The 24,785-nt window shown below is 38.2% G+C and overlaps 1 protein-coding gene across 3 annotated transcripts in view; it reads left to right on the top strand.

Annotated features, from left to right (window-relative positions):
- Nucleotides 1-24,785, top strand: part of CSMD3 (CUB and Sushi multiple domains 3) — a 1,281,859-nt gene that overhangs the window by 838,513 nt on the left and 418,561 nt on the right. For all 3 annotated transcript variants that reach the window (XM_051844770.3, XM_051844772.3, XM_051844771.3), the window contains one exon: nt 9,778-9,916. In XM_051844770.3, coding sequence (XP_051700730.2) covers nt 9,778-9,916 — 139 coding nt within the window. The remainder of the gene's footprint in view (nt 1-9,777; nt 9,917-24,785) is intronic.

The following is a 24,785-nucleotide window of genomic DNA, read 5'->3' as shown; positions in this document are numbered from 1 at the left end:
TTTTTGAAGCATGCTCAAAGTGGTAAAAAGTAAGTGTATATTAATTAGTAAATAAATGAATAATGAATAATTTACTATTGAGAAAGCTCTGAAAATGGGATATTTTAAACCTCAAAATCTTATTTTTTAAATTTTTTTTAACTTTTATTTAATGAATATAAATTTCCAAAGTACAGAATATTGATTACAATGGCTTCCCCCCCATACCGTCCCTCCAACCCGCAACCCTCCCCTTATCTACTCCCTCTCCCCTTCCATTCACATCAAGATTCATTTTTGATTCTCTTTATATACAGAAGATCAGTTTAGCAAAAATATTTAGACTAAATATTCCATTCTTCTAGCCTTCCATCCATCTCTGTTTTCATAAACCTATAGTAGAAAGAGTAATGCTTACTATCCCTAGAAAATTAATTCAATAAATATATCATAGAAGTAGTTCTTAAAGTTTTAAGATTTGAGTTTGAGTCTGAACTCTGCCACTACTTAGATCTGTGTTTCTGATCTAGTTATGTATTCTCTGATTTTTCTCCATATGTGTGACTGGTGAAGGGAAAAAACCAACATTTTAATACTACAAGATTATTTTTTAAAAAGTAAATAATGCATGTGAAACACTCTAAACTGCAAAGTATGTCTTAGTGGCTATGGCAAATGGCTTTCTGTTCACCTGTCAGCCGAAAGGGAAATGACCTTCAAGGCAATGTAGCAGATAAGATACTGAAAATTACAGAGGTTGTCATACTAGGTGTTCAGAGTCTAGGAAGAAGGCAGTTCTGCCAATAGGTTCATGTCTTTGTACTGCTTCACACAAGAAGACTTGGCTCAAGATTATTGAAACAGTTAAGAGGGATTGAACTCCGTTCCTCTGGAAGGAAGGTCAGTTTTCTAGCACACACTAAACATCATGGCTTACCAAAAGTATAGAGGATGAGCTGTTTACCCTGGTGATCAGCATGGCTGACTGTGAGCTGCAGTTTGATGACATTGACCAGCATCGTGAAAACATAATACTGCAGCTGGGGAATGATCACATTCTAAAATCTGAAGTACATTTTTTACTGAACAAATATTGCTTTTGCACTATTATAAACACTATTATAAAGAGGAAAAAGCTTGTCAAACCATAAGTTGGGAACTACCTGTATAGACAAAAATAAGATTTTCATTTAAATGGAACTTCCACGTTTGGATGAGATGCAGTGCACCTGCAGTTTGTGAGATCAATTAGAAGAACTGTTATGCATAACTCCTGAGGAAATCTTTGTCCAATCAACTCCTCTAAGAACCTTCCCCCCAAACATGACTAGTTAAATACATATGGGAACAAAGTAACTGTTTACTAACACTGTGTCATCATGATTGTTGATAAAGTAAAAGATATTTTCTCTTCATTTGTTACACTCTAGCTTTTTTCATTATAGTCTTTGATAATCAGGAACAAAAATAGTTGATTCTTCTGACTTGCTTTATAAATGCACAGTTATACCTAGAAAAATTATTTCTTTTTACCATCTGGTAGATAGAGTAAAGCAGTAGTGTTTCAAAGTTTTTGATGGCATCTGTTGGGCTGCTAGCAGTTATGGGTCTTTCAAAAGAAAAGTCCATTTACTTTGATTGATTGCTATTACAGTTCAAAAAATATTGATCTATCCCTGGTTGCAAACTCTTTTAAACAGTTAGCTACAGAGATTTAGACAAAAATCTGTATTTCACTTTGTTCTTTCATTCAAGGTTCTTCAAACGAAAATGTTTAAAAAATAGGCAGGTTAAGCAAGGTTTCAAGTGAACAATGCTATGTTGAGTCTTCTTATATAAGGGAATATTTCCTGATACTTTTATTTTACTGCCCCATTATTAGCTCCTAAGGGAGTAAGGTCATGTATCTATAATTGACTCTATGGCATGTTCACTTCACACAAGATTGGTATGACTGTTGCTATGTGTGAAGTATTTGTTCTGCATGTCCAAAGTGCTTTATCAATAGCTTATCTTTACTTAGAATAAAGTGACTCTTCACACACAGGTAAACCTGCATTTCCCCAATCTCACTTTCACTTTACACACCTTGTACCTAAACTGTAGCTGTGCTGAGCTCTGTGAATTGTGAAATGTGCCAGTTTATTTTCAAACTACCATTTCTTTAGAAAAGAATGGTCGCCTCTACCAGGAATGTCACAAACTCCAACCACTGCACCCTCAAGACACACACGTACATATAAATTTGTGAAATCTTAATTCACATTTCAATGTATATAGTATGCTTTACCTTTTTAATCCAAGCAGAATTGTTTCCTTTTCTTTTCCATATTTTTTAAAATCTTACATAAAAATACTTTTACTTTTATATATCTTAAACCTTATTTTCTATTGCACAGTAATAGATTAAATTTTATTCATATTCTCAATATTTATGACAGTCTCAAGACATTTTTCTCAATTGAACATATGCCTTTTTGTAGTACAAATGAGCAAAAACTTCTCTATTCTCTTAGGGTTGCGGGTGGGAGGGAAGTTATTGGGGGGCGGGGAGCCATTGTAATCCATAAGCTGTACTTTGGAAATTTATATTCATTAAATAAAAGTTAAAAAAAAAGAAAAAAAATGAAAGAACAAGTGTTGATGAGGTTATAGAGAAAGGAGAACTCTTGTACATTGTGTATAAGAATGTGAATTAGTACAGCCATTATGGAAAACAGTATGAAAGTTCCTCAAAAAACTAAAAATAGAATTACTATTTTATCCAGTAATTTACTTACTGGTATATATCCAAGGGAAATAAATTCAGTATGGAAAAAATGAAAAAAAAAATCATTTCCAACCTACTATGCTTTTCTCAGTGAAGCACTAGTGGGTAATTGTTCCTAGCCATATTCTCATGTATAATTCTCATAGCCATTTCATGGACAATGAAATATGAAATAGTCAAAGGAAAGTGAAAATTGAAAAGAAATTTATGAAAAGAAATACACCTGATAGACCAGTTGTATATCTCAGAAAAGAACTGAGTCCAGTTTGCATTCATACTGAGTTTTTATGGATTTGGATACGGGCTTACTCCCTTTCCCGGTCTGGGATCTCTTGCTTGGTATAAAATTCCTCCCAGAATTTCATAATAACTACCATAGTGATGGGCAGATGATATCCCCCAAGCTGCCCCCAGGGAGAGGACTGGGACCCAACCAACCAGGTTATTGAATAATGACAATTTTTTAAAGATTTATTTATTTATTTGAAAGGGTTACAGAGAGGGAGAAACAGAGAGAGAGAGAAATCTTCCATCTGCTCCTTCATTCCCCAAATGGCCTCAATTGCCAGGACTGAGAAAAGCCATATCCAGAAGCCAGGAGTTTAATCAGGGTCTCCCACATAGGTGGCAAAGGTGCAAACACTTGGGGCGTCTTCCATGGCTTTTCCCAGGCCATTAGCAGGGAACTGGATCAGAAGTGGAGCACCCAGGACGCAAACAACATGCGTATGGGATGCTGACACTGTCTTACCCTCTAAGCCACAAATCCAGCCCCAATATTTTTGCATGTTATTTATGGTTTACTTCCACATTTCTTCCCTCATTCAGCCACACAAAATAGCCTCCCAACAAGTTATCAACAATGACAAGACTTGGTGTGTAAATGCTGGTCTGTTCCCAAGGCATGCTTCTACATTTCTTCCTTCATCCAACCAAACAAAACTTTTCATTTTCTTTGGCCCCTCTTAACATACACACAGGCTAATATCTACCTAGCTACCTTAACATCAGATCATAGCCTCATCATATGTCAAAGAACATATTGCTTGCTTGCTTTCTATTATCTATCTATCTAATCTTTGTCTACAATGTTTAATTTACTCATAGTTCACTATCCACACCAGTTCATTTTCCAATCTTCTCCCTTCATCTCCTATAACTTCTTGATTCTCCAAAAAAACTACTGGCATTACTCAAAAATACTGTGCTAACTCAATCCTCAACGCCTTCACACATGCTGTTGCTTCCATTTACAATATCCTCCCTCACTTTCCCTTCTCATGAACTCTGACTCATTCTTGAAGACTGAATTTAAACAGAATATCTCCTATGAAGCCTTTATTCAGGTTCTATTCAAGGCCTCTTGTACCATGGACATCTCATGGTTATAGAGTGTATGACAGTTTTAGTTTTTCTTTATGTTTCTGTCATTTGAACTGTGGGGAGTCTAAGGAAATAAGATGAATGTCTTAATGACTTTTGGAAATAAAATTCTGGAGTCAAACTTTCTCTGTTCAAATCCTGCATAGCTCTTATGAAAATTATTTAAATTTTTTACACATCAATATTTGTTTCTATAATAATCTAACTGGTTGAATTATTTTAAATAGAGTAACACTGGGGAATTCTTAGCATAGCACTTGACACATAGTAGATATTCAATAAATGTTAATTAACAGGTGTAGTACAAATGCCACATAGTCACATTCCTGACACAATTATACATTGAAAAACCTAAATTTGAGTGAATAAATGATTAGATGAATAAATAAATTAGAGTTTAAAATATCTCATGTTCTTAATTTCCTTTCTCTTTTCTGTATATTCAAGTTTTTTTTTTCTTGTTCAGGTGGATATAATAATCATCCTTTAGAGAAATCTTTCCTATATTGTAGTGTGCTTCCACCTGAAGATACACAAACTTATTTTAGGTGTTATATGTATAAGCACTTCTTGAATTTCAATAGGTGCATATTTATTTTTAGATGCTTTAGAAAAAAAGCTATTTGTTTATGACAAATCAGGAGATGTCTTTAATTTGAAATAAAAGTAAGTCTATTTGAAGAAATTTTTTCAATGATATTGGCAATGTATAGTTATGGCAAGGTTCGGGCAATGGACTTACTGTCTTTCAGTTCATATTGTTCATACTGCAATTAGTTTTGTCAGCCTGTTTGAGCCCTGGCTGATGCACCTGTGAAAGTAGTGGAAGGTGGTCCAAATAATTGGGATCCCATCACTCATATGGGAGACCCATATGGGACTCTGGGTTCCTAGACTCAGCCAGGTCCAGCCCTGGTTGTTGTGGCCATTGGGGAGTGACCCAGGGAAAAAAAAGATCTCTCTCTCTGTGTCTGTCTGTCCCTCTCTCTATGTCACTCTGCCTTTCAAATAAATAAATATATATATTAAAAAATCACTTTGAGTGTGGCATAGAGGATAAATAATGCACATGCAAAGAGCAGTAAGAAGGGTATTTTTATACTCCAAGGAGGAGATTATAATAATTTAAATTAAGAGGATAGCCAAACACCTTGGGAAACAAGAATAATTCTTAGGATGTGTTCTATATGTCATTCTCCCAAAAGCAATTTATACATTCAATGCAATACCAATCAAGATACCAAAGACTTTCTTCTCAGATCTGGAAAAAATGATGCTGAAATTCATATGGAGACACAAGAGACCTCGAATAGCTAAAGCAATCTTGTACAACAAAAACAAAGCCGAGGCATCACAATACCAGATTTCAGGACATACTACAGGGCAGTTGTAATCAAAACAGCATGGTACTGGTACAGAAACAGATGGATAGACCAATGGAACAGAATTGAAACACCAGAAATCAATCCAAACATCTACAGCCAACTCATATTTGATCAAGGATCCAAAACCAATCCCTGGAGTAAGGACAGTCTATTCAATAAATGGTACTGGGAAAATTGGATTTCCACGTGCAGAATCATGAAGCAAGACGCCTACCTTTCACCTTACACAAAAATTTACTCAAAAAGGCTTAAAGACTTAAATCTACGACCTGACACCATCAAATTATTAGAGAGCATTGGAAAAACCCTGCAAGATATAGGTACCGGCAATGACTTCTTGGAAAACACCCCAGAAGCACAGGCAGTCAAAGCCAAAATTAACATTTGGGATTGCATCAAATTGAGAAGTTTCTGTACTGCAAAAGAAGCAGTCAGGAAAGTGAAGAGGCAACTGACAGAATGGGAAAAAATATTTGCAAACTATGCAACAGATAAAGGGTTAATAACGAGAATCTACAAAGAGATCAAAACAACCCACTTAAGAGATGGGCCAAAGACCTCAATAGACATTTTTCAAAAAAGGAATTCCAAATGGCCAACATGCACATGAAAAAATGTTCAAGATCACTAGCAATCAGGGAAATGCAAATCAAAACCACAATGAGGTTTCACCTCACCCCGGTTAGAATGGCTCACATTCAGAAATCTACCAATAACAGATGCTGGTGAGGATGTGGGGAAAAAGGAACACTAACCCACTGTTGGTGGGAATGCAAACTGGTCAAGCCACTATGGAAGTCAGTCTGGAGATTCCTCAGAAACCTGAATATAACCCTACCATTCAACCCAACCATCCCACTCCTTGGAATTTCCCAAAGGAAATTAAATTGGCAAACAAAAAAGCAGTCTGCACATTAATGTTTATTGCAGCTCAATTCACAATAGCTAAGACCTGGAACCAACCCAAATGCCCATCAACAGTAGACTGGATAAAGAAATTATGGGACATGTACTCTATAGAATACTATACAGCAGTCAAAAACAACGAAACCCAGTCATTTGCAACAAGATGGAGGAATTTGGGAAACATCATGCTGAGTGAATTAAGCCAGTCCCAAAGGGACAAATATCATATATTCTCCCTGATCGGCGACAACTGAGCACCAAAGGGGAAACCTGTTGAAGTGAAATGGACACTATGAGAAACAGTGACTTGATCAGCTCTTGTCCTGACGGTTGATGTACAATGTGATACTTTATCCATTTTAGTATTTTTTTTGTTCCAGTACCACTGGATGAACTCTGTAATTAACACACAATCATTCTTAGGTGTTTAAATTTTAACTGAAAAGTGATCCCTGTTAGGAATCTGGAAAGCATTGTGCTGAGTGAAATAAGCCAGTCCCAAAGGGACAAATACTATATGTTCTCCCTGATAGGTGACAACTAACTAAGCACCAAAAAGGAAACCTGTTAAAGTGAAATGAACACTATGAGAAATGGTGACTTGATCAGCCCTTACCCTCACTGCTGATGCACAACTTAATATGTTATCCCTCTTAGTATTTTTTTTGTTTGTTCTACTTAATACTTTTGGTTCAATACTGTAATGAATACTGAAAAGTGATCACTGTTAAATGTAAGAGTGGGAATAAGAGAGGGAAGAGATGTGCAATTCGGGACATGCTCAAGCTGACTTACCTCAAATGGTAGAGTTAGAAACATACCAGGGGATTCTAATTCAATCACATCGAGGTGGCATGTACCAATGCCATCTCACTAGTCCCAGTGATCAATTTCTGTTCACAATTGATCATAATGATAGGACTAAGAGCCAAAGGGATCACATAAACAAGAATAGTGTCTGCAAATACTAGCTGATAGAGTAAAAGAGGGAGAGAATGGTCCAACATGGAAAGTGAGATACACAGCAGACCCATAGAATGGCAGATGTCATAAACAGCACTCTGGCCTCAGAATCAGCCCTTAAGGCATGCGGATCCGGCTGAAAAGCCCATGAGACTATTTCAGGCATGGAAAGCCAAAACACTCTGAAAAAAAAAAAAAAAAACTAAATGAAATATCTCCGCAAGTGAGATCCCAGTGGAAAGAACAGGTCATCAAAGAAGGAGGTACCTTTCTCTGAAGGGAGGAGAGAATTTCCACTTTGACCATGGCCTTGTCTAAATATTATCAGAGTCAGTGAACTCAGGGGGATTCTATAGCCTTGGCAGCTCAAGACAAGAGCCTAGGGTGATTACTGAGGCCATCAACAAGAGTGTCAATTTGTTAAGTCAACAACATGAGTCACTGTGCACTTACTCCTCATGTAGGATCTTTGTCCTTAGTGTGCTGTACATTGAGATTTATTGCTATAACTAGTACTCAAACAGTATTTTTCACTTTATGTTTCTGTGTGGGTGCAAACTGTTGAAATCTTTACTTAATGTATGCTAAACTGATCTTCTGTATATAAAGAGAATCGAAAAAAAAACTGTATATATGAAGTACATTAAATTTGTTGTTTTTATATAAATAAATAAAGTAATATTGTTAACACTTACAAAGGTAAAAAATAGTAAGGAGAGAAGAAATATGCAAAATGAGTAATTCTAGCATTTTGGTTTATTCACCTGGATGAATGGTAGTTTTATATGTTAGTACAGAGATAAAAAAAGGAAAAAGACCAATTTTGAGGTCCTGTTTTAGAAAGTTGTCTTGAAAGTGCTTTTGATGGGCAGGTATTATGGTGTAGCAGATTAAGCCCCCAACTATCACAACATGGGCATCTCATAAAGGCGCCAGTTAGAGTTCCACTATTCCACTTCCCATTCTGCTGCCTTCTAATGTGCCTGGGAAAGCAGCAAAGGATGGTCCAAGTGTTTGGGCCCCTATCACCCACATGGGAGACCTTGAAGAAGTTCTGGCTCCTGGCTTAAGCCTTACCCAGCCCTGGCATTTGTGGCCATCTGGGGAGTGAGTCAGCACATGGAAGATTCTCTCTCTTTCTCTCTCTCTCTCTATAACTCTGGCTTTCAAACAAATAATGATTTTTTTTTAATAAAATTGTTTTGAGACTTTAAAGTCTTAGGAACTTTGGTGAGGTGCTTTCTCTGCAACTTGGTTAACTCCAACTTGGTTAATATCCAAAATGAGCTGTTTATTTTAATCAACTTGCTAGTTCTTACTGGGATTATAAGTCTATCATTGTGCTTCCAATTTGAGTATAAGGAAAAGCAGAAGGTGAAATGTGTGAAATAACAGAGGATCTAATTTGATGTTGATAAAAAAAAGGAACCTAAATGCATGCCTATGAAAAGGAATATATGGCCTGCACCGCGGCTCACTAGGCTAATCCTCTGCCTTGTGGCGCTAGCACAGCAGGTTCTAGTCCCGATTGGGGCACCGGATTCTGTCCCAGTTGCCCCTCTTCCAGGCCAGCTCTCTCTGTGGCCAGGGAGTGCAGTGGAGGATGGCCCAAGTCCTTGCGCCCTGCACCCCATGGGAGACCAGGAGAAGTACCTGGCTCCTGCCATGGGATCAGCGCGGTGCGCTGGCCGCAGTGCGCTGGCCGCAGCGGCCATTGGAGGGTGAACCAACGGCAAAAGGAAGACCTTTCTCTCTGTCTCTCTCTCTCACTGTTCACTCTGCCTGTCAAAAAAAAAAAAAAAAAAAAAAAAAAAAAGAATATATGTCCTGGAAATGGTATGATGAAACTATAATTGAAGGACAATCTTCTGATAGCAAGACTGAAGCAAGAGATAAATTAACAGATGAAAAATAAGGTAATGCACTGAATTCATGAAGGCATAAATTGTAGTGACTCTGGCAAAAAGCAGTTCAACATTTTAGAGAGTGTGTAGGATGCATTAGCAGGATTTGACAACATAAATCAGAACATAAAAGAGAAACCACAAATAATAGCTTACATTTTCTCAAGCTTTGCAAATGAAGATGCTGGAGCCACAAGAATATATCCAAAGGAAATTATCCAGAGGCTTAAGGATGATTTGTTTATTATCTGGCATGCTGAGTGAAGCTATGTCATATTTTAAAAACCAAACTACCTTCTTAAAGGAAAATAATGTACTCACTAGCAGAAATAATTGGCTAGGTATACCTTTTCTCTTGAAAATAGTATTGACTAACATTTTATAACTATATGTAGAGTTTTATTTGAAAATTAGTACTGCTGAGACTAATTTATGTAACTTATTCTAAAAGTTCTATTCTTTTTTGTTCTCTGATTTTAAATTTCAGCTCCATGTGGTGGCCATTTTTCAGCTCCAAGTGGAGTGATTCTCTCACCAGGATGGCCAGGATACTACAAAGACTCTTTGAATTGTGAGTGGGTGATTGAAGCTGAACCTGGACACTCTATCAAAATTACATTTGAAAGGTCTCTGCAATTTTTTTAACCTTACCTTAAAGATTATCTAAAAGAATAGTTGATATTCTGTTTAATTTACTAAATCAATGTATATTTTTATTGTAATAGTTGTCGTGCGTTGAATACTTCAGACTACTTACCCCTTTCTAACCTTTCAGCCTGTTTTGAAGTTAATTTTCTATTTGTGTAATGCTGTATCAATACTATTGAAATATGCAAGAACGACCTTTTTGCTTTATATATATGCACACTACTAAGACATAAATATGTGACCTTTACTTAATGAGTATAGTTGTCCTATATTTTGAAGGGCCTGCAAATTCTGTTCTGCTAGGTTTCAAGAGGCAAAGATGCTGTAAAGATAATCAAATCAACACTGTATTACAGCCTAAGACACTTATGCATACTACCCATATACCGAAACTTACACGTGCTTCTGAAAAATGGCTGTGTCAAGTCACTATATTAATGATCAGACAGTTGACCTTTTCTCCCCCCTTCCCTGGAAAAATTGGTATTACTAGTCAACTGATGTATTTCAGGAAATACTGTAACAATGAATATTTAAAATGTTAAAAGAATGAAGCTTCTGATCTATTATGAGTTGCTATTCACAAACTAAAATAGAATTACCTATGTAGATTCACAATTATATTATTGACTCCAATCATCTCCCAACCCATTCCTTAAAAACAATTAAATAAATCTCTGTATGCACTGAATCTGGTTGATACACATATAAATACGGCATGATATTTTTGTTGTAGCCTGATGATTTTGTTTCAAAGACCTAACATGATCGTTTCTTCACTCAAGAGGTCCCACACAGAATAAATTTATCTATTCTAGTGTTAAAGTTTGTGTGGAGAAAAGATTCTGTTTTGCACAAGTGTGGACATTTCTTATGGGATCATCCTATCTTACTGTGATCTCTAAAACCTTACCATACTAATTTGCTAAGATTGCCATAGAAAAGTACCGCAGATTATGTGATATAAACAACAGAAATTCATTCTCAGCATTCTGGAGGCTTGAAGTCCAAGATCCAAGTGTTAACACACTTCTGTCTTCACAGTCTTCTCTGTGCATTTGTCTGTGTCCTAATCTCCTCTTATAAGCATAGCAGTCATATCAACTTCAAGCTCACACTTATGACCTCATGTTTCTTTACTTCTTTAGAGGTCCTTTAAAAATTTCACTGTGTGAATTGAGAAGGGACATAGATCAGCCCATAACAATGATTTAAACATTTAAAGGAAGTTTACACTTAGAATAACATTATTAACATGACACTTTTTTTCACTGTTTTGTTAAAATCTTAACCTCTATTCATGGGTGACAAGTTTTGTAATGCCATAACAATTGTAGAAAGCTTGAAAAGCATCTTATTTATTAATTACCAAATCTTCATCACATATCATCATCCCAACCAATGAACATAACTTTATGACAAAATTTTCTCTTGGTTTCAAATATACAGTATTGCATGATATTGTTGATTATATCTTCAAATAATTTTAATTATATTGATTTGAGATAAGATGAAAAAGATTCAGTACATATTTTTAATTTGTTAAATTTAGAACATTACATTTGAGAAGTAAGCATATTTATAAATCTATCATAACTAATCACATATTCAAATAAATGCATTTATTAAACATTAAGTACATGATTTAGTATTTCCTCTTTTGGACTTAGCATTTATTTGTTTTAGGAGTTAGGCTGTGAAGATGATTGGAAATGTGTTTTTTACATGCTTTATTTGTATTTTTCATAGTTTTTTTTTATCACTCAGGTAGTTCTTACAAGTTATTCTTCAACATCCAGATAAAAAGATCTGAGCCCCATCCCATGCACAGAGGGAAGTCTAGTCTCTCTTAAATTCTCGGAGAATTTCTGGGGGTGCTTTGGTTCAGTGCTGGCTAGGCATCCTTCTCCCAGAATAGTCTCACTTGTGAGATCCTGAGGTTATTGTCCTTTCTTAATATTACTCCTAATTGTATTAACTTCCTTCATTAGCACACACACACACACACTACAGGGGCAGCAATGCAGTGTAGCAGTTATGTTACCATTTGGGATACTAGCACCTGTATCTGAGTACCTGGGCTCATGTCCTGGTGCTACTTTTAAGGATTTATTTATTTGAAAGTCAGAGAGAGAGAGAGAGAGAGAGAGAGAGAGAGATCGTCTATCTGCTGGTTCACTCCCCAGATGGCCACAACGGCTGAGGCTGGGCCAAGTGGAAGCCAGGAGTCAGAAGCTTCAACCCAGTCTCCCATGTAAGTGGCCGAAGCCCAAACACTTGCACCGTCTTCTGCTGCTTTTCCCAGGCCATTAGCAGGGAGCTGGATTGAAAGTGGAATAGACAGGACACAAACCAGAACCAATATGGGATGCTGGTTTCATAGACAACAGTTTAACTGGCTGTGCCACAGTGCTGGACCCATCTACTTTTGATTCAGCTTCCCAAAAATGTACACCCTGAGAGATAGCAGATGATGGATCAAATACTTGAGTCCTTTCCACCTGTGTGGAAGACCAAAATTTGGTTCCTGGCTACTATCTTCATCCTGGCATTAGGGGAGTGAATGGTGGGTAAATGAACCAGTGTATAAAAGATTCTCTCTCTCTCTCTCTCTCTCTCTCTCTCTCTCTCTCCCTCTCTTCCTCTTAAAGGAGAGGAGAGAAGTGAAAAAAGAAATAAGGATAGGAACAAAGAAAGAAAATATAAGTGGATTATTGCACAATCTAGAATTATTAAAGATTGAATAAGCCTTCATTGTCCTGAATTTCCCTGATAAATCATCATTACAGTGGAAATTGTTAGTATTACTCTAGTTCTCCCTGTTGCTCCACACCCTTTTTCTTTTTTTTTTTTTTTCGTTTTGTTTTGTTTTGTTTTGTTTTTTGGCAGGCAGAGTGGACAGTGAGAGAGAGAGACAGAGAGAAAGGTCTTCCTTTACCGTTGGTTCATCCTCCAATGGCCGCTGCGGCCAGTGCACTGTGGCCCACGCACCACGCTGATCCGAAGCCAGGAGCCAGGTGCTTCTACTGGTCGCCCATGTGGGTACAGAGCCCAAGCACTTGGGCCATCCTCCACTGCCCTCCCGGGCCACAGCAGAGGGCTGGACTGCTGCTGGACTGGAAGAGGAGCAACTGGGACAGAATCTGGCTCCCCAACCAGGACTAGAACCTGGTGTGCCGGCGCCGCAGGCAGAGGATTAGCCTATTGAGCCGCCGCACCGGCCCAGACCCTTTTTTAATCTCTTCCCCACTTAGGATCTACAACCTTCTTTAATGTACCCTTCCTGAGTATAGCAGGGTAAACCTCAAAATATCTGTTGTTTTATCATGTAGAGAAACTATCTATTTGTTTATGTGAGCACCCAACTGAGTGATGGTGAGGAATTGGAAAGGATCAACCTTTTTACAAACATGCTTATTAAGATTTTTACTCTAAACCAAAGAGCAATGTTCTCTTATGAAGAATGTACCTGTTCCCCTAAATTCTACCTAATTGAAAATGTACCTGATTTTTAAAATAACATTTTCTTTTATTCCTTTTATATCCAATTTTTAAATTCAACCTAAATTAATATTACTTAAAAATTTGCTTAAGCTTTATGAACACAAAGTACATTATTATGTTGAAAGGCATTCCCTGGTCTGCTATTGGGATTCATTAATCATCATTAAATAAATAAACAGCTGGTGTCTTTTAGACCAAAGCAGGCTCCTTAGAGTTGCCTGTTTGACAAGTAGCATGAAGGTAATACCTGCAATCCAGAGCATCCTGCGTCTGACTTTTAATTTTGGACTTTTGTTGGAAGACACTGTTTTTTTAATCCAAGATTTTAAATATGGATCTTACACCCCTTTCAACATGTTACATGAGCCTCTTTGCTGTTTGTCTATCTTCTTTAAAAACTTTTGGAAATTGTGTACTCTGTATATTCTGTATTTTAAGTTAGACCATCCTAAAGTGAAATTTTTTTTCAATTTTTTAAAAGATTCATTTATTTGAAAGGCAGAGTGACAGAGAGAAAGGAAGAGGGAGACCAATCCACTGGTTCACTCCCCAGATGACTGCAATAGCCATGGTTGGGCCAGGACAAAGATCTGCACTCAGAACTCCACTCAGATCTTCCATGTGGGTGGCAGGGACTCAAGTACTTTAGTCATCATCTACTGATTTCCCAGCAGCATTATCAGGAAGCTGGATTCGAAGCCCAGTACTTGGGATTTGAACCCAGCACTCTGGTGTGAGATGTAGGTGAACCAAAGGATGTCTTTTTTTTTTTTAAATTTTATTTAATGAATATAGATTTCCAAAGTACAGCTTATGGATTACATTGGCTTCCCCCCACCCCCAATGACTTCCCTCACACCCACAATCCTCCCCTTTCCCGCTCTCTCTCCCCTTCCATTCTTATCAAGATTCATTTTCAATTTTCTTTATATACAGAAGATCAGTTTAGTATACATTAAGTAAAGATTTCAACAGTTTGCACCCACATAGAAACACAAAGTGAAAAATACTGTTTGAGTACTCGTTATAGCAATAAATCTCAATGTACAGCACATTAAGGACAGAGATCCTGCATGAGGAGTAGGTGCACATTGACTCCTGTTGTTGACATTACAAATTGACACTCCTGTTTATGGCATCAGTAATCTCCCTATGTTCCAGTCATGAGTTTTCAAGGCTATGGAAGCCTTTTGAGTTCACCGACTCTTATCTTATTTAGACAAGGTCATAGTCAAAGTGGAAGTTCTCTCATCCCTTCAGAGAAAGGTACCTCCTTCTTTGAAGACCTGTTCTTTCCACTGGGATCTCACTCACAGAGATCTTTCATTTAGGTGGTGGTGGTGGTGGTGGTGTTTTTTTTTTTTTTTTTTTTTTTTTTTTTTTTTTTTTGCCACAGTGTGTTGGCTTTCCATGCCTGAAATACTCTCATGGGCTTTTCAGCCAGATCCGAATGCCTTTAGGGCTGATTCTGAGGCAAGAGTGCTGTTTAGGACATCTGCCATTCTATGAGTCTGCTGTGTATCTCACTTCCCATGTTGGATCACTTTCCCCTTTATTTATTCTATTGGTTAGTATTAGCAGGCACTAGACTTGTTTATGTGATCCCTTTGACTCTTAGTCCTTTCATTATGATCAGTTGTGAACAGAAATTGATCACTTGGAATAGTGAGATGGCATTGGTACATGCCACCTCGATGGGATTGAATTCGAATCCCCTGGTATGTTTCTAACTCTACCATTTGGGGCAAGTCAGCTTGAGCATGTCCCAAATTGGACATCTCTTCCCTCTCTTATTCCCACTCTTATATTTAACAGGGATCACATTTCAGTTAAATTTCAACACTTAAGAATAACTGTGTATTAATTACAGAATTAAACCAGTAGTATTAAGTAGAACAAACAAAAAAAAATACTAAGAGGGATAACGTATTAAGTTGTTCATTAACAGTCAGGGATATGATGATCAAGTCACCGTTTCTCATAGTGTCCATTTCACTTCAACAGGTTTCCTTTTTGGTGTTCAGTCACCGATCAGGGAGAACATATGGTATTTGTCCCTTTGGGACTGGCTTATTTCACTCAGCATGATGTGTTCCAGATTCCTCCATTTTGTTGCAAATGACCAGATTTCATTGTTTTTTACTGTGGTATAGTATTCTAAGGAGTACATAGCCCATAATTTCTTTATCCATTCTACCGTTGATGGGCATTTAGGTTGGTTGCAGGTCTTAGCTATTGTGAATTGAGCTGAAATAAACATTAAGGTGCAGACTGCTTTTTTGTTGGCCAATTTAAATTCCTTTGGGAAATTCCAAGGAGTGGGATGGTTGGGTTGAATGGTAGGGTTATATTCAGGTTTCTGAGGAATCTCCAGACTGACTTCCATAGTGGCTTGACCAGTTTGCATTCCCACCAACAGTGGGTTAGTGTTCCTTTTTCCCCACATCCTCACCAGCATCTGTTATTGGTAGATTTCTGAATGTGAGCCATTCTAACTGGGATGAGGTGAAACCTCATTGTGGTTTTGATTTGCATTTCCCTGATTGCTAGTGATCTTAAACATTTTTTCATGTACATGTTGGCCATTTGGATTTCCTCTTTTGAAAAATGTCTATTGAGGTCTTTGGCCCATCTCTTAAGTGGGTTGTTTGTTTTGTTTTTGTGGAGTTTCTTGATCTCTTTGTAGATTCTGGTTATTAACCCTTTATCTGTTGCATAGTTTGCAAATATTTTTCCCTTTCTGTCGGTTGTCTCTTCACTCTCCTGACTGTTTCTTTTGCAGTACAGAAACTTCTCAATTTGAGGCAATCCCAATAGTTGATTTTGGCTTTGACTGCCTGTGCCTCCCAGGTCTTTTCAAGAAACTCTTTGCCTGTGCCAATATCTTGAAGTGTTTCTGCAGTGTTCTCTAATAACTTGATGGTGTCGGGTCATAGAGTTAGGTCTTTAATCCATGTTGAGTGGATTTTTGTGTAAGGTGTAAGGTAGGGGTCTTGCTTCATGCTTCTGCACGTGGAAATCCAGTTTTTAGTTTTCCCAGCACCATTTATTGAATAGACTGTCCTTGTACCAGGAATTGGTTTTAGATTCTTGATCAAATATAAGTTGGCTGTAGATGTCTGGGTTGATTTCTGGTGTTTCTATTCTGTTCCATTGGTCTATCCATCTGTTTATGTACCAGTACCATGCTGTTTTGATTACAGCTGCCCTGTAGTATGTCCTGAAATCTGGTATTGTGATGCCTCCGGCTTTGTTTTTGTTGTACAAGATTGCTTTAGCTATTTAAGGTCTCTTGTGCCTCCATATGAATTTCAGCATCATTTTTTCTAGATCTGAGAAGAAAGTCTTTGGTATCTTGATTGGGATTGCATTGAATGTATAAATTGCTTTTGGGAGAGTGGACATTTTGATGATGTTGATTCTTCCCATCCATGAGCATGGAAGATTTTTCCATTTTTTGGTATCCTCTTCTATTTCTTTCTTTAAGATTTTGTAATTCTCATGGTAGAGATTTTTAACATCCTTGGTTAAGTTTATTCCAAGGTATTTGATTGTTTTTGTAGCTATTGTGAATGGGATTGATCTTAGCAGTTCTTTCTCAGCCGTGGCATAGCTTGTGTATACAAAGGCTGTTGATTTTTGTGCATTGATTTTATAACCAGCCACTTTGCCAAACTCCTCTATGAGTTCCAATAGTCTCTTAGTAGAGTTCTTGGGATCCTCTAAGTAAAGAATCTTATCGTCTGCAAAGAGGGATAGTTTGACTTCTTCCTTCTCAATTTGTATTCCTTTAATTTCTTTTTCTTGCCTGATGGCTCTTGCTAAAACTTTCAGAACTATGTTAAATAGCAGTGGTAAGAGTGGGCATCCCTGTCTGGTGCCAGATCTCAGTGGAAATGCTTCCAACTTTTCCCAATTCAGTAGTATGCTGCCTGTGGGTTTTTCATAAATTGTTTGGATTCTATTGAGGAATGTTCCTTCTATACCCAATTTGCTTAGAGTTTTCATCATGAAAGGGTGTTGAATTTTATCAAATGCTTTCTCTGCATCATTTGAGATAATCATATGGTATTTCTTCTGCAGTCTGTTAATGTAGTGAATCACATTGATTGATTTGTGAATGTTGAACCATCCCTGCATACCAGGGATAAATCCCACTTGAACTGGGTGGATGATTTTTCCGATGTGTTGTTGTATTCTATTGGCAAGAATTTTATTGAGGATATTTGCTTCTATGTTCATCAGGATTATTGGTCTGTAATATTCTTTCAGCGCTGCATCTTTCTCTGGCTTAGGGATGAAGGTAATGCTGGCTTCATAGAAAGAATTTGGGAGGATTCCCTCTTTTTCGATTGTTCTGAATAGTTTGAGAAGAAATGGAATTAGTTCTTCTTTAAATGTCTGGTAGAATTCAGCAGTGAATCCATCTGGTCCTGGGCTTTTCTTTGTTGGGAGGGCCTTTATTACTGTTTCAATTTCTGTTTCAGTTATGGGTCTATTTAGGTTTTCTATGTCTTCATGATTCAATTTAGGTAGATTGCATGTGTCCAGGAATCTATCCGTTTCTGATAGATTTTCCTGTTTGCTGGCATATAAGTCCTTGTAGTAATTTCTGATGATTCTTTTTATTTCTGTGGTGTATGTTGTTAGGTTTCCTTGTTCATCTCTGATTTTATTGATTTGGGTCTTTTCTCTTCTTTTTTTAGTTAGTTGGGCCAATGGGGTGTCAATTTTGTTTATTTTTTCAAAAAACCAGCTCTTTGCTTGACTGTTTTTTGTAACGTTTTTTTGGATTCAATTCTGTTAATTTCTTCTCTGATTTTAATTATTTCTCTTCTCCTACTAGACTTGGGTCTGGTTTGCTGCAGTTTTTCTAGGTTCTTGACATGTGCTGAAAGCTCATTTATTTGGTACCTTTCTAATTTCTTGATATAGGCACCTATTGCTATAAACTTGCCTCTCTATACTGCTTTTGCCTTTTCCCATAAGTTTTGATATGTTGTGTTGTTATCCTCATTTACTTCCAGAAAGTTTTTGATTTCTCTTTTGATTTCTTGAATGACCCAGTGTTCATTCAGGAGCATGTTGTTCAGTCGCCATGTGTTTGCATACTTTCTAGGGTTTCCTGAGTTGCTAATTTCCAGCTTCATTCCACTGTCATCTGAGAAGCTGCATGGTATGATTCCAATTCTTTTAAATTTGCTGAGACTTGCTTTATGTCCTAGTATGTGATCAATCCTAGAGAAGGTTCCATGTACTGCTGAGAAGAATGTAGTCTTTAGATGTAGGATTGAAAGTTCTTTAGATATCTGTGAGATCCATTTGGGCAATAGTGTTGATTAAATCTGCTGTTTCCTTGTTGATCTTCTGTCCGGATGATCTGTCTATTTCTGAGAGTGGAGTATTGAAGTCCCCCAGTACTATTGTATTGGAATCTAAGTGTCCCTTTAAGTCCTTTAACATATCTTTTAAATAAACCGGTGCCCTGTAATTAGGTGCATATATTTATAATAGTTACATCTTCCTGTTGAATTGAACCCTTAATCATTATATAGTGTCCCTCTTTGTCTCTCTTAACAGTTTTTGTATTAAAGTTTATTTTGTCTGATATTAATATGGCTACACCTGCTTTTTTTTGGTTTTTGTTGGCATGGAATATCTTTTTCCAACCTTTCACTTTCAGTCTGCATGCCTCTTTGTTAGAGAGATGTGTTTCTTGTAGGCAACAAATAGTTGGGTTTTGTTCCTTAAGCCAATCAGCCAATCGGTGTCTTTTAACTGAAGAGTTAAGTCCATTAACGTTTAATGTGACTATTGATACACAGGGACTTTGCCCTGCCATTTTCCCGGAGATATTTTCTAGTATATGCTTTGAACTTCCTATGCTCTTTTGCTGGTCGGTTTTCTTCCTTTACCTTCTTTCATATTGATGGCCGTGTTTCTGTGTTTCTGAGTGTAGCACATCTTTAAGTATCTTTTGCAGGGCTGGATGAGTGGCGGCAAAGTCTTTCAATTTCTGTTTGCTATGAAAGGTCTTTATTTCACCTTCATTCACAAATGAGAGCTTAGCAGGATATAATATTCTGGGCTGGCAATTTTTCTCTCTTAGCACCTGTGCTATGTCTCGCCATTCCCTCCTAGCCTGTAGTGTTTCTGATGAGAAGTCTGCTGTGAGTCTAATTGGAGATCCTCTGAGAGTAATCTGACGTTTCTCTCTTGCACATTTTAGGATCTTTTCTTTATGTTTCACTGTGGTGAGTTTAGTTACAACGTGTCGTGGTGAGGATCTCTTTTGGTCATGTTTACTAGGGGTTCTATGAGCTTCCTGTACTAGGATGTCTCTGTCCTTCTCCAAACCCAGAAAGTTCTCTGCTAGTATCTCACTAAAAAGGCCTTCTAATACTTTCTCTCCATGCCTTCAGGAACTCCTAGAACTCGAATGTTGTTGTTGTTTTTTTTTTTTTAATAGTATCCTGTAGATTCCCAACGATATTTTTTAGATTTCTAATTTCCTCTTCTTTTCTTTGGTTTGACTGTATGTTTTCCTGTGCTCTGTCTTCTAAGTCTGATATTCTCTCTTCTGTTTCGCTGACTCTGTTTTTTAGACTTTCTAATGTGTTTGTCATTTGATCTATTGAGCTCTTCATTTCATTTTGATTTCTCTTCACTATCACACTTTCCTGTTCTACTAGTTTCTGGGTTTCATTTTGATTCTTTCTTAAAATTTCATTTTCACGAGAGAGATTTTCAATCCTGTGCAATAAGGATTTCTGTAGTTCAAGGATTTGCTTTTGAAAACTTCTAAATGTTCTTATCAAATTTTTTGAAATCTGTATCTTGCATTTCTTCTATCTCATCATCTTCATAATCTTGGCTTTGGGTGTTTTGTTTATTTGGAGGCGTCATAGTGTCATCGTTGATCTTGTTCCCTCGATTTTTGTGTTTGTTGCTTGGCACTGTTAATTCTTCTTCCCTCACTGTGATTTTATATATATATATATATATATATATATATACACACTATGTCTGTGTTAAGTGGACTGTCTGCTGTTGGAGGAGCCTTGGAGGCTTGAGATGGGTGTGGCCTGAGAGCTCTGCTTGGTTCTTCCAGGTTACAGGTGTGCAAAGGTGATACCCTCAGGTTATGCGTGATAAAGCTCTCTCTTTTTATTTATTTATTTATTTTATTTTTTTATTCAGGAGGTAAGTAATACCGCATGGCTGAGCAGAATTGATGCTATTTAGCTTCCAATCTCTGGCTTGTACCCAAAGAGTCTATGCGGGCTCAGTTTCTCCTGTGGACTCCCACTGGGTTGCCTAGGTTACTGAATTGTAGCGCCTCAGTTCCTTAGCTCTACCCTTTTGTTATGTATATGCAGAGTGGAGCCTGCTCTTTGTCTCTTGCTCGCCTTTGCAAGGTTGGTGGAGAGAGAAACTCCTCTGTACCAGTACCCCCCCCCACCTTTTTTTTTTTTCCCCTTCTCTCCTGTAGTCAGTTTGGTGAACTTTCCCACCTCAAAGCCTGCTTCCCTCTAGATACTGTCCGCCGTTTCCCCGCCAATATCTTGGGTTACTGAGCTTACCTCCCCTTCCAGCGCTGATGTGTGGACTTGGAGCCATGGGCGTCCCTGCTCTCCCTGCTGGTCATCTGTGTCATATCCACTCCCCTTCCAGCACTGGCACACAGACCCTGCGTTTCCCGCGGCTAGGCTTCCGTGCGGTGGGCGACTTTGCTCTCCCCGTAGGTCCTCTGAGTCACAGCCACTAGATCCGGAAGAGTTTCCTCTGCAATTTTTTCCCTGATCCTTTTTCCGAGGCTACCGTAACTCCACTTTTATTAAACTAAATTTTCCCAGATTATCGGTGCATGCCCTCACTATTCCGCCATCTTGGCTCCGCCCCCAAAGGATGTCTTAACCTCTGTACCATAGTGCCTACAGCTTGTTAACGTTTTATTTATTTATTTTCATGTAATTGAAAGGCAGAGTGAGAGGAAAATTGAGAGTGAGAGCTCTTAATCAGTTCACTCACCTCCAAATGCTTGCAACAGCCGGGCTAAGCCAGGCTGAAACTAAAGCACAGAATTGGACTTCATTTGGGTTTCCCACATGAGTGGCAGGGGTGCACATACAGGAACTATCATGTAGTGGCTGGATCAGAAACAGAATAGCTGGTAGTTGAACTGGCTCTCTGATTGACATGGTATCCCCTGTGGGAGCTAAACCCACTATGCCAAAACACTCATCACCCAATTCCCTGCTCCACACTTACCTTTTTGATGAACTCTATATGGCCATTTTTATGGATATGATACCAGCTAAATAGTCAACAACCTCATTTAATTTCTATAAATATAATTATTCAAAACATTTTACTCTGCCATTTTCTTATTCTTGTGTCTATTTACTAAGACACAAAAGTTTTAAATTGAGCTAGAAGCAAGAAAGCTAAATGGAAAAGTAATTTACAATACTTGGATTTTTACTCAGCAGCAATAATCAATCCTCTAGGGAACCACAACAGGCTTTGGGAGGGGAATGATTCTGAGTTCAACAATTTTTGGCTTCTCCCCATGAACATTGTCAGGTGAGACTTGTCAGTTTTGCCTCATTTCTTAATCCCTAAACTATCCACTCAAATAAATCACACATTTAATAGCTCCTTCACCTCTTTAAAATGATTTAAAAATCATTTTAAAAAAATCATTCCTTGATTATTAGCCCAAATAGTGGAAATATTAAAAAATCAGGATGCTGTAAGAATTTATCAGGGGTGGGTGTTTTAGCATAGCAGGTTAAAGCTGCTGCTTGGGAGACCTGCATCTCATATGGGAGTACACAGGATGGAGTCCTACCTCCACTTCCAATGCAACTTCCTACTATTGCTTCTGGGAGGCAGTAGATGATGGCCCTCATTCTTAAGTCCCTACCACCCATATGAGACACCTGTGAGGATTTCAAGTGAACCAGAAGCTGAAAGATCTCTATATCTCTATCTCCTATCTCTCTTTCTCTCTCTCTCCCTCTCTCTCTCTCCCTCTCTCTTCCTCCCTCCCTCCCTCCCTCCCTCCCTTCCTCCCTCCCTTCCTTTCCCTATCTCTGTCATTCTGCTTTTAAATTCATAAATCTTAACAAAAAATAGAATTTAGGGCCAGCATTGTGTCATAGCAGATAAGCTACCGCCTGTGTTGCCAGCATCCTATATGGACACCAATTTGTGGACCAGCTGCTCCACTTCCAATGCAGCTTCCTGATAATGCACTTAGGAAAGCAGTGGAATTGGCCCAAGTATTTGAGCCTCTGCACTCATGTTTGAGACCTGGATGAAGCTCCTGGCTCCTGGCTCCTGGCTCCTGGCTTAGGCCTGGCCCAGCTCTGTTGCAGCCATCTAGGGTATGAACCACGGGATTGAAGTTTCGTTCTCTCTCTCTCTCTCTCTCTCTCCCCCCTTCTCTCTTTCTCTCCCTTTCTGACTATGCCTTTCAAATAAATGAAATAAATCTAAAAAGTTCATCAGTGGTGTTTTTAGGGTTTTAGAACAAGAAGAAAGAGCACAGTCATATCAATATGCTTTTTTTGAATCATGATCTGTATAAATAATATGAAGTCTCAAGTCTTTAAATGTTTTAAATTGAAGTGTTCCTTTTGGACTTGAATCCTGTTTGCTCTTAATAGACACATATACCTGCAAACTTCTTTTTTTTTAAAATATATTTGAAGGAAAACATTATTTAAATATTTTCTTCCATTTCTCCTATCCTAAGAATGCTTTAAGTGTATGAGATTTTGTTAGAGTGCTGTCCTTACTCCATGTGCTTTGCCAGAAATTTGGTTCTTTTAAGTGAATTCAGATCTTAAGCAGCCATCCTATGATCAGGAATAACTCAGTAGCAATGGAACGAACTGTGTATTTAATCAAGTTTAAAATGTGGTTCATCGTGTAGGTGTTGTGATGCAGCTAACTAACTCATCATTTGGGACACATGCATTCTCATATCAGTATGCTGGTTTGAATTTTGAATTCTTAACTTTTTAAGATTTATTTAATTTTATCTGAATGGCAGATTTACAGAAAGAGAGAGAGAGGGAAATACATAAAGATCTTTCTTTCATCCACTAATTTATGTCCAACATGGCAGCCATGGCTAGGATTGAGCCACCTCTTCTGATCCACCCTCCTTCCAATGCATCCTGGGAGGCAGTGGATGATTGCTCAAATGCTTGAGTATATTTCATCCATATAGGAGACCCAGATGGAGTTTCTGGCTTCTAGGTTCTAACTGGTTGAGCACTGGCTCTTGTGGGCATATGGGCATTTGAGGAATAAACCAGTGGATGGAGAATTGATTTCTCTTTCCCTACTTCCTTTTTCTCTATACCTTTCAAATTAATAAAATAAATAAATATATATTTAAAAATAAGTAAATAAACATTTTTATTTTTCTTTGACAGGCAGTTAGACAATGAGGAAGAGACAGAGAGAAAGGTCTTCCTTCCGTTGGTTCACCCCCCAAATGGCTGCTAAGGCTGGCACGCTGCGCCAATCTGAAGACAGGAGCCAGGTGCTTCTTCCTGGTCTCACATGCAGGTGCAGGGCCCAAGCACTTGGGCCATCCTCCACTGCCTTCCCGGGCCACAGCTGAGAGCTGGACTCAAGAGAAGCAACCAGGACAGAACCAGTGCCCCAACGGGGACTAGAACCCAAGGTGCCAGCGCCTCAGGCAGAGGATTCGCCTAGTGAGCTGCGGCACCGGCCAGTAAATAAACATTTTAAAATGTACTTTATTCATTAGGTTATTGGCATAAAATGGTCACTTCAAAATAATATGTATGGAAGTCTATCAGTTCCTTATATATAGATTTTTTTTTTTTTGGACAGGCAGAATTAGACAGTGAGAGAGAGAGAGAGAGAGAGAGACAGAGAGAAAGGTCTTCCTTCCGTTGGTTCACCCCCCAAATGTCCACTACGGCCATTGCGCTGTGCTGATCTGAAGCCAAGAGCCAGGTGCTTCTTCCTGGTCTCCTATGTGGGTGCAGGGCCCAAGCACTTGGGCCATCCTCCACTGCCGTCCTGGGCCACAACAGAGAGCTGGACTGGAAGAGGAGCAACTGGGACAGAACCGGCGCCCCAACCGGGACTAGAACCTCGGGGTGCTGGCGCTGCAGGCGGAGGATTAGCCTAGTGAGCCACAGCGCCGGCCCTTATATATTGATCTTATAATGTCTTAATGCTTTATTTTTCTCTAAAGATTGCTTAGAGAAACAAAGTATCATTTTTGTAGTATCTACCACCTCATTCTTGAAAAAATTCAGTTTCCATATGATTTCCAGCAATTGTTTTGCA

Source organism: Oryctolagus cuniculus, chromosome 6 (genome assembly GCF_051225735.1).
Source record: "Oryctolagus cuniculus isolate XC-2025 breed Fujian yellow rabbit chromosome 6, ASM5122573v1, whole genome shotgun sequence".
Lineage (NCBI taxonomy): Eukaryota > Metazoa > Chordata > Mammalia > Lagomorpha > Leporidae > Oryctolagus > Oryctolagus cuniculus.
The sequence above is the reverse complement of the archived record's forward strand: the minus strand, read 5'-3'. Positions and strand labels throughout refer to the sequence as shown.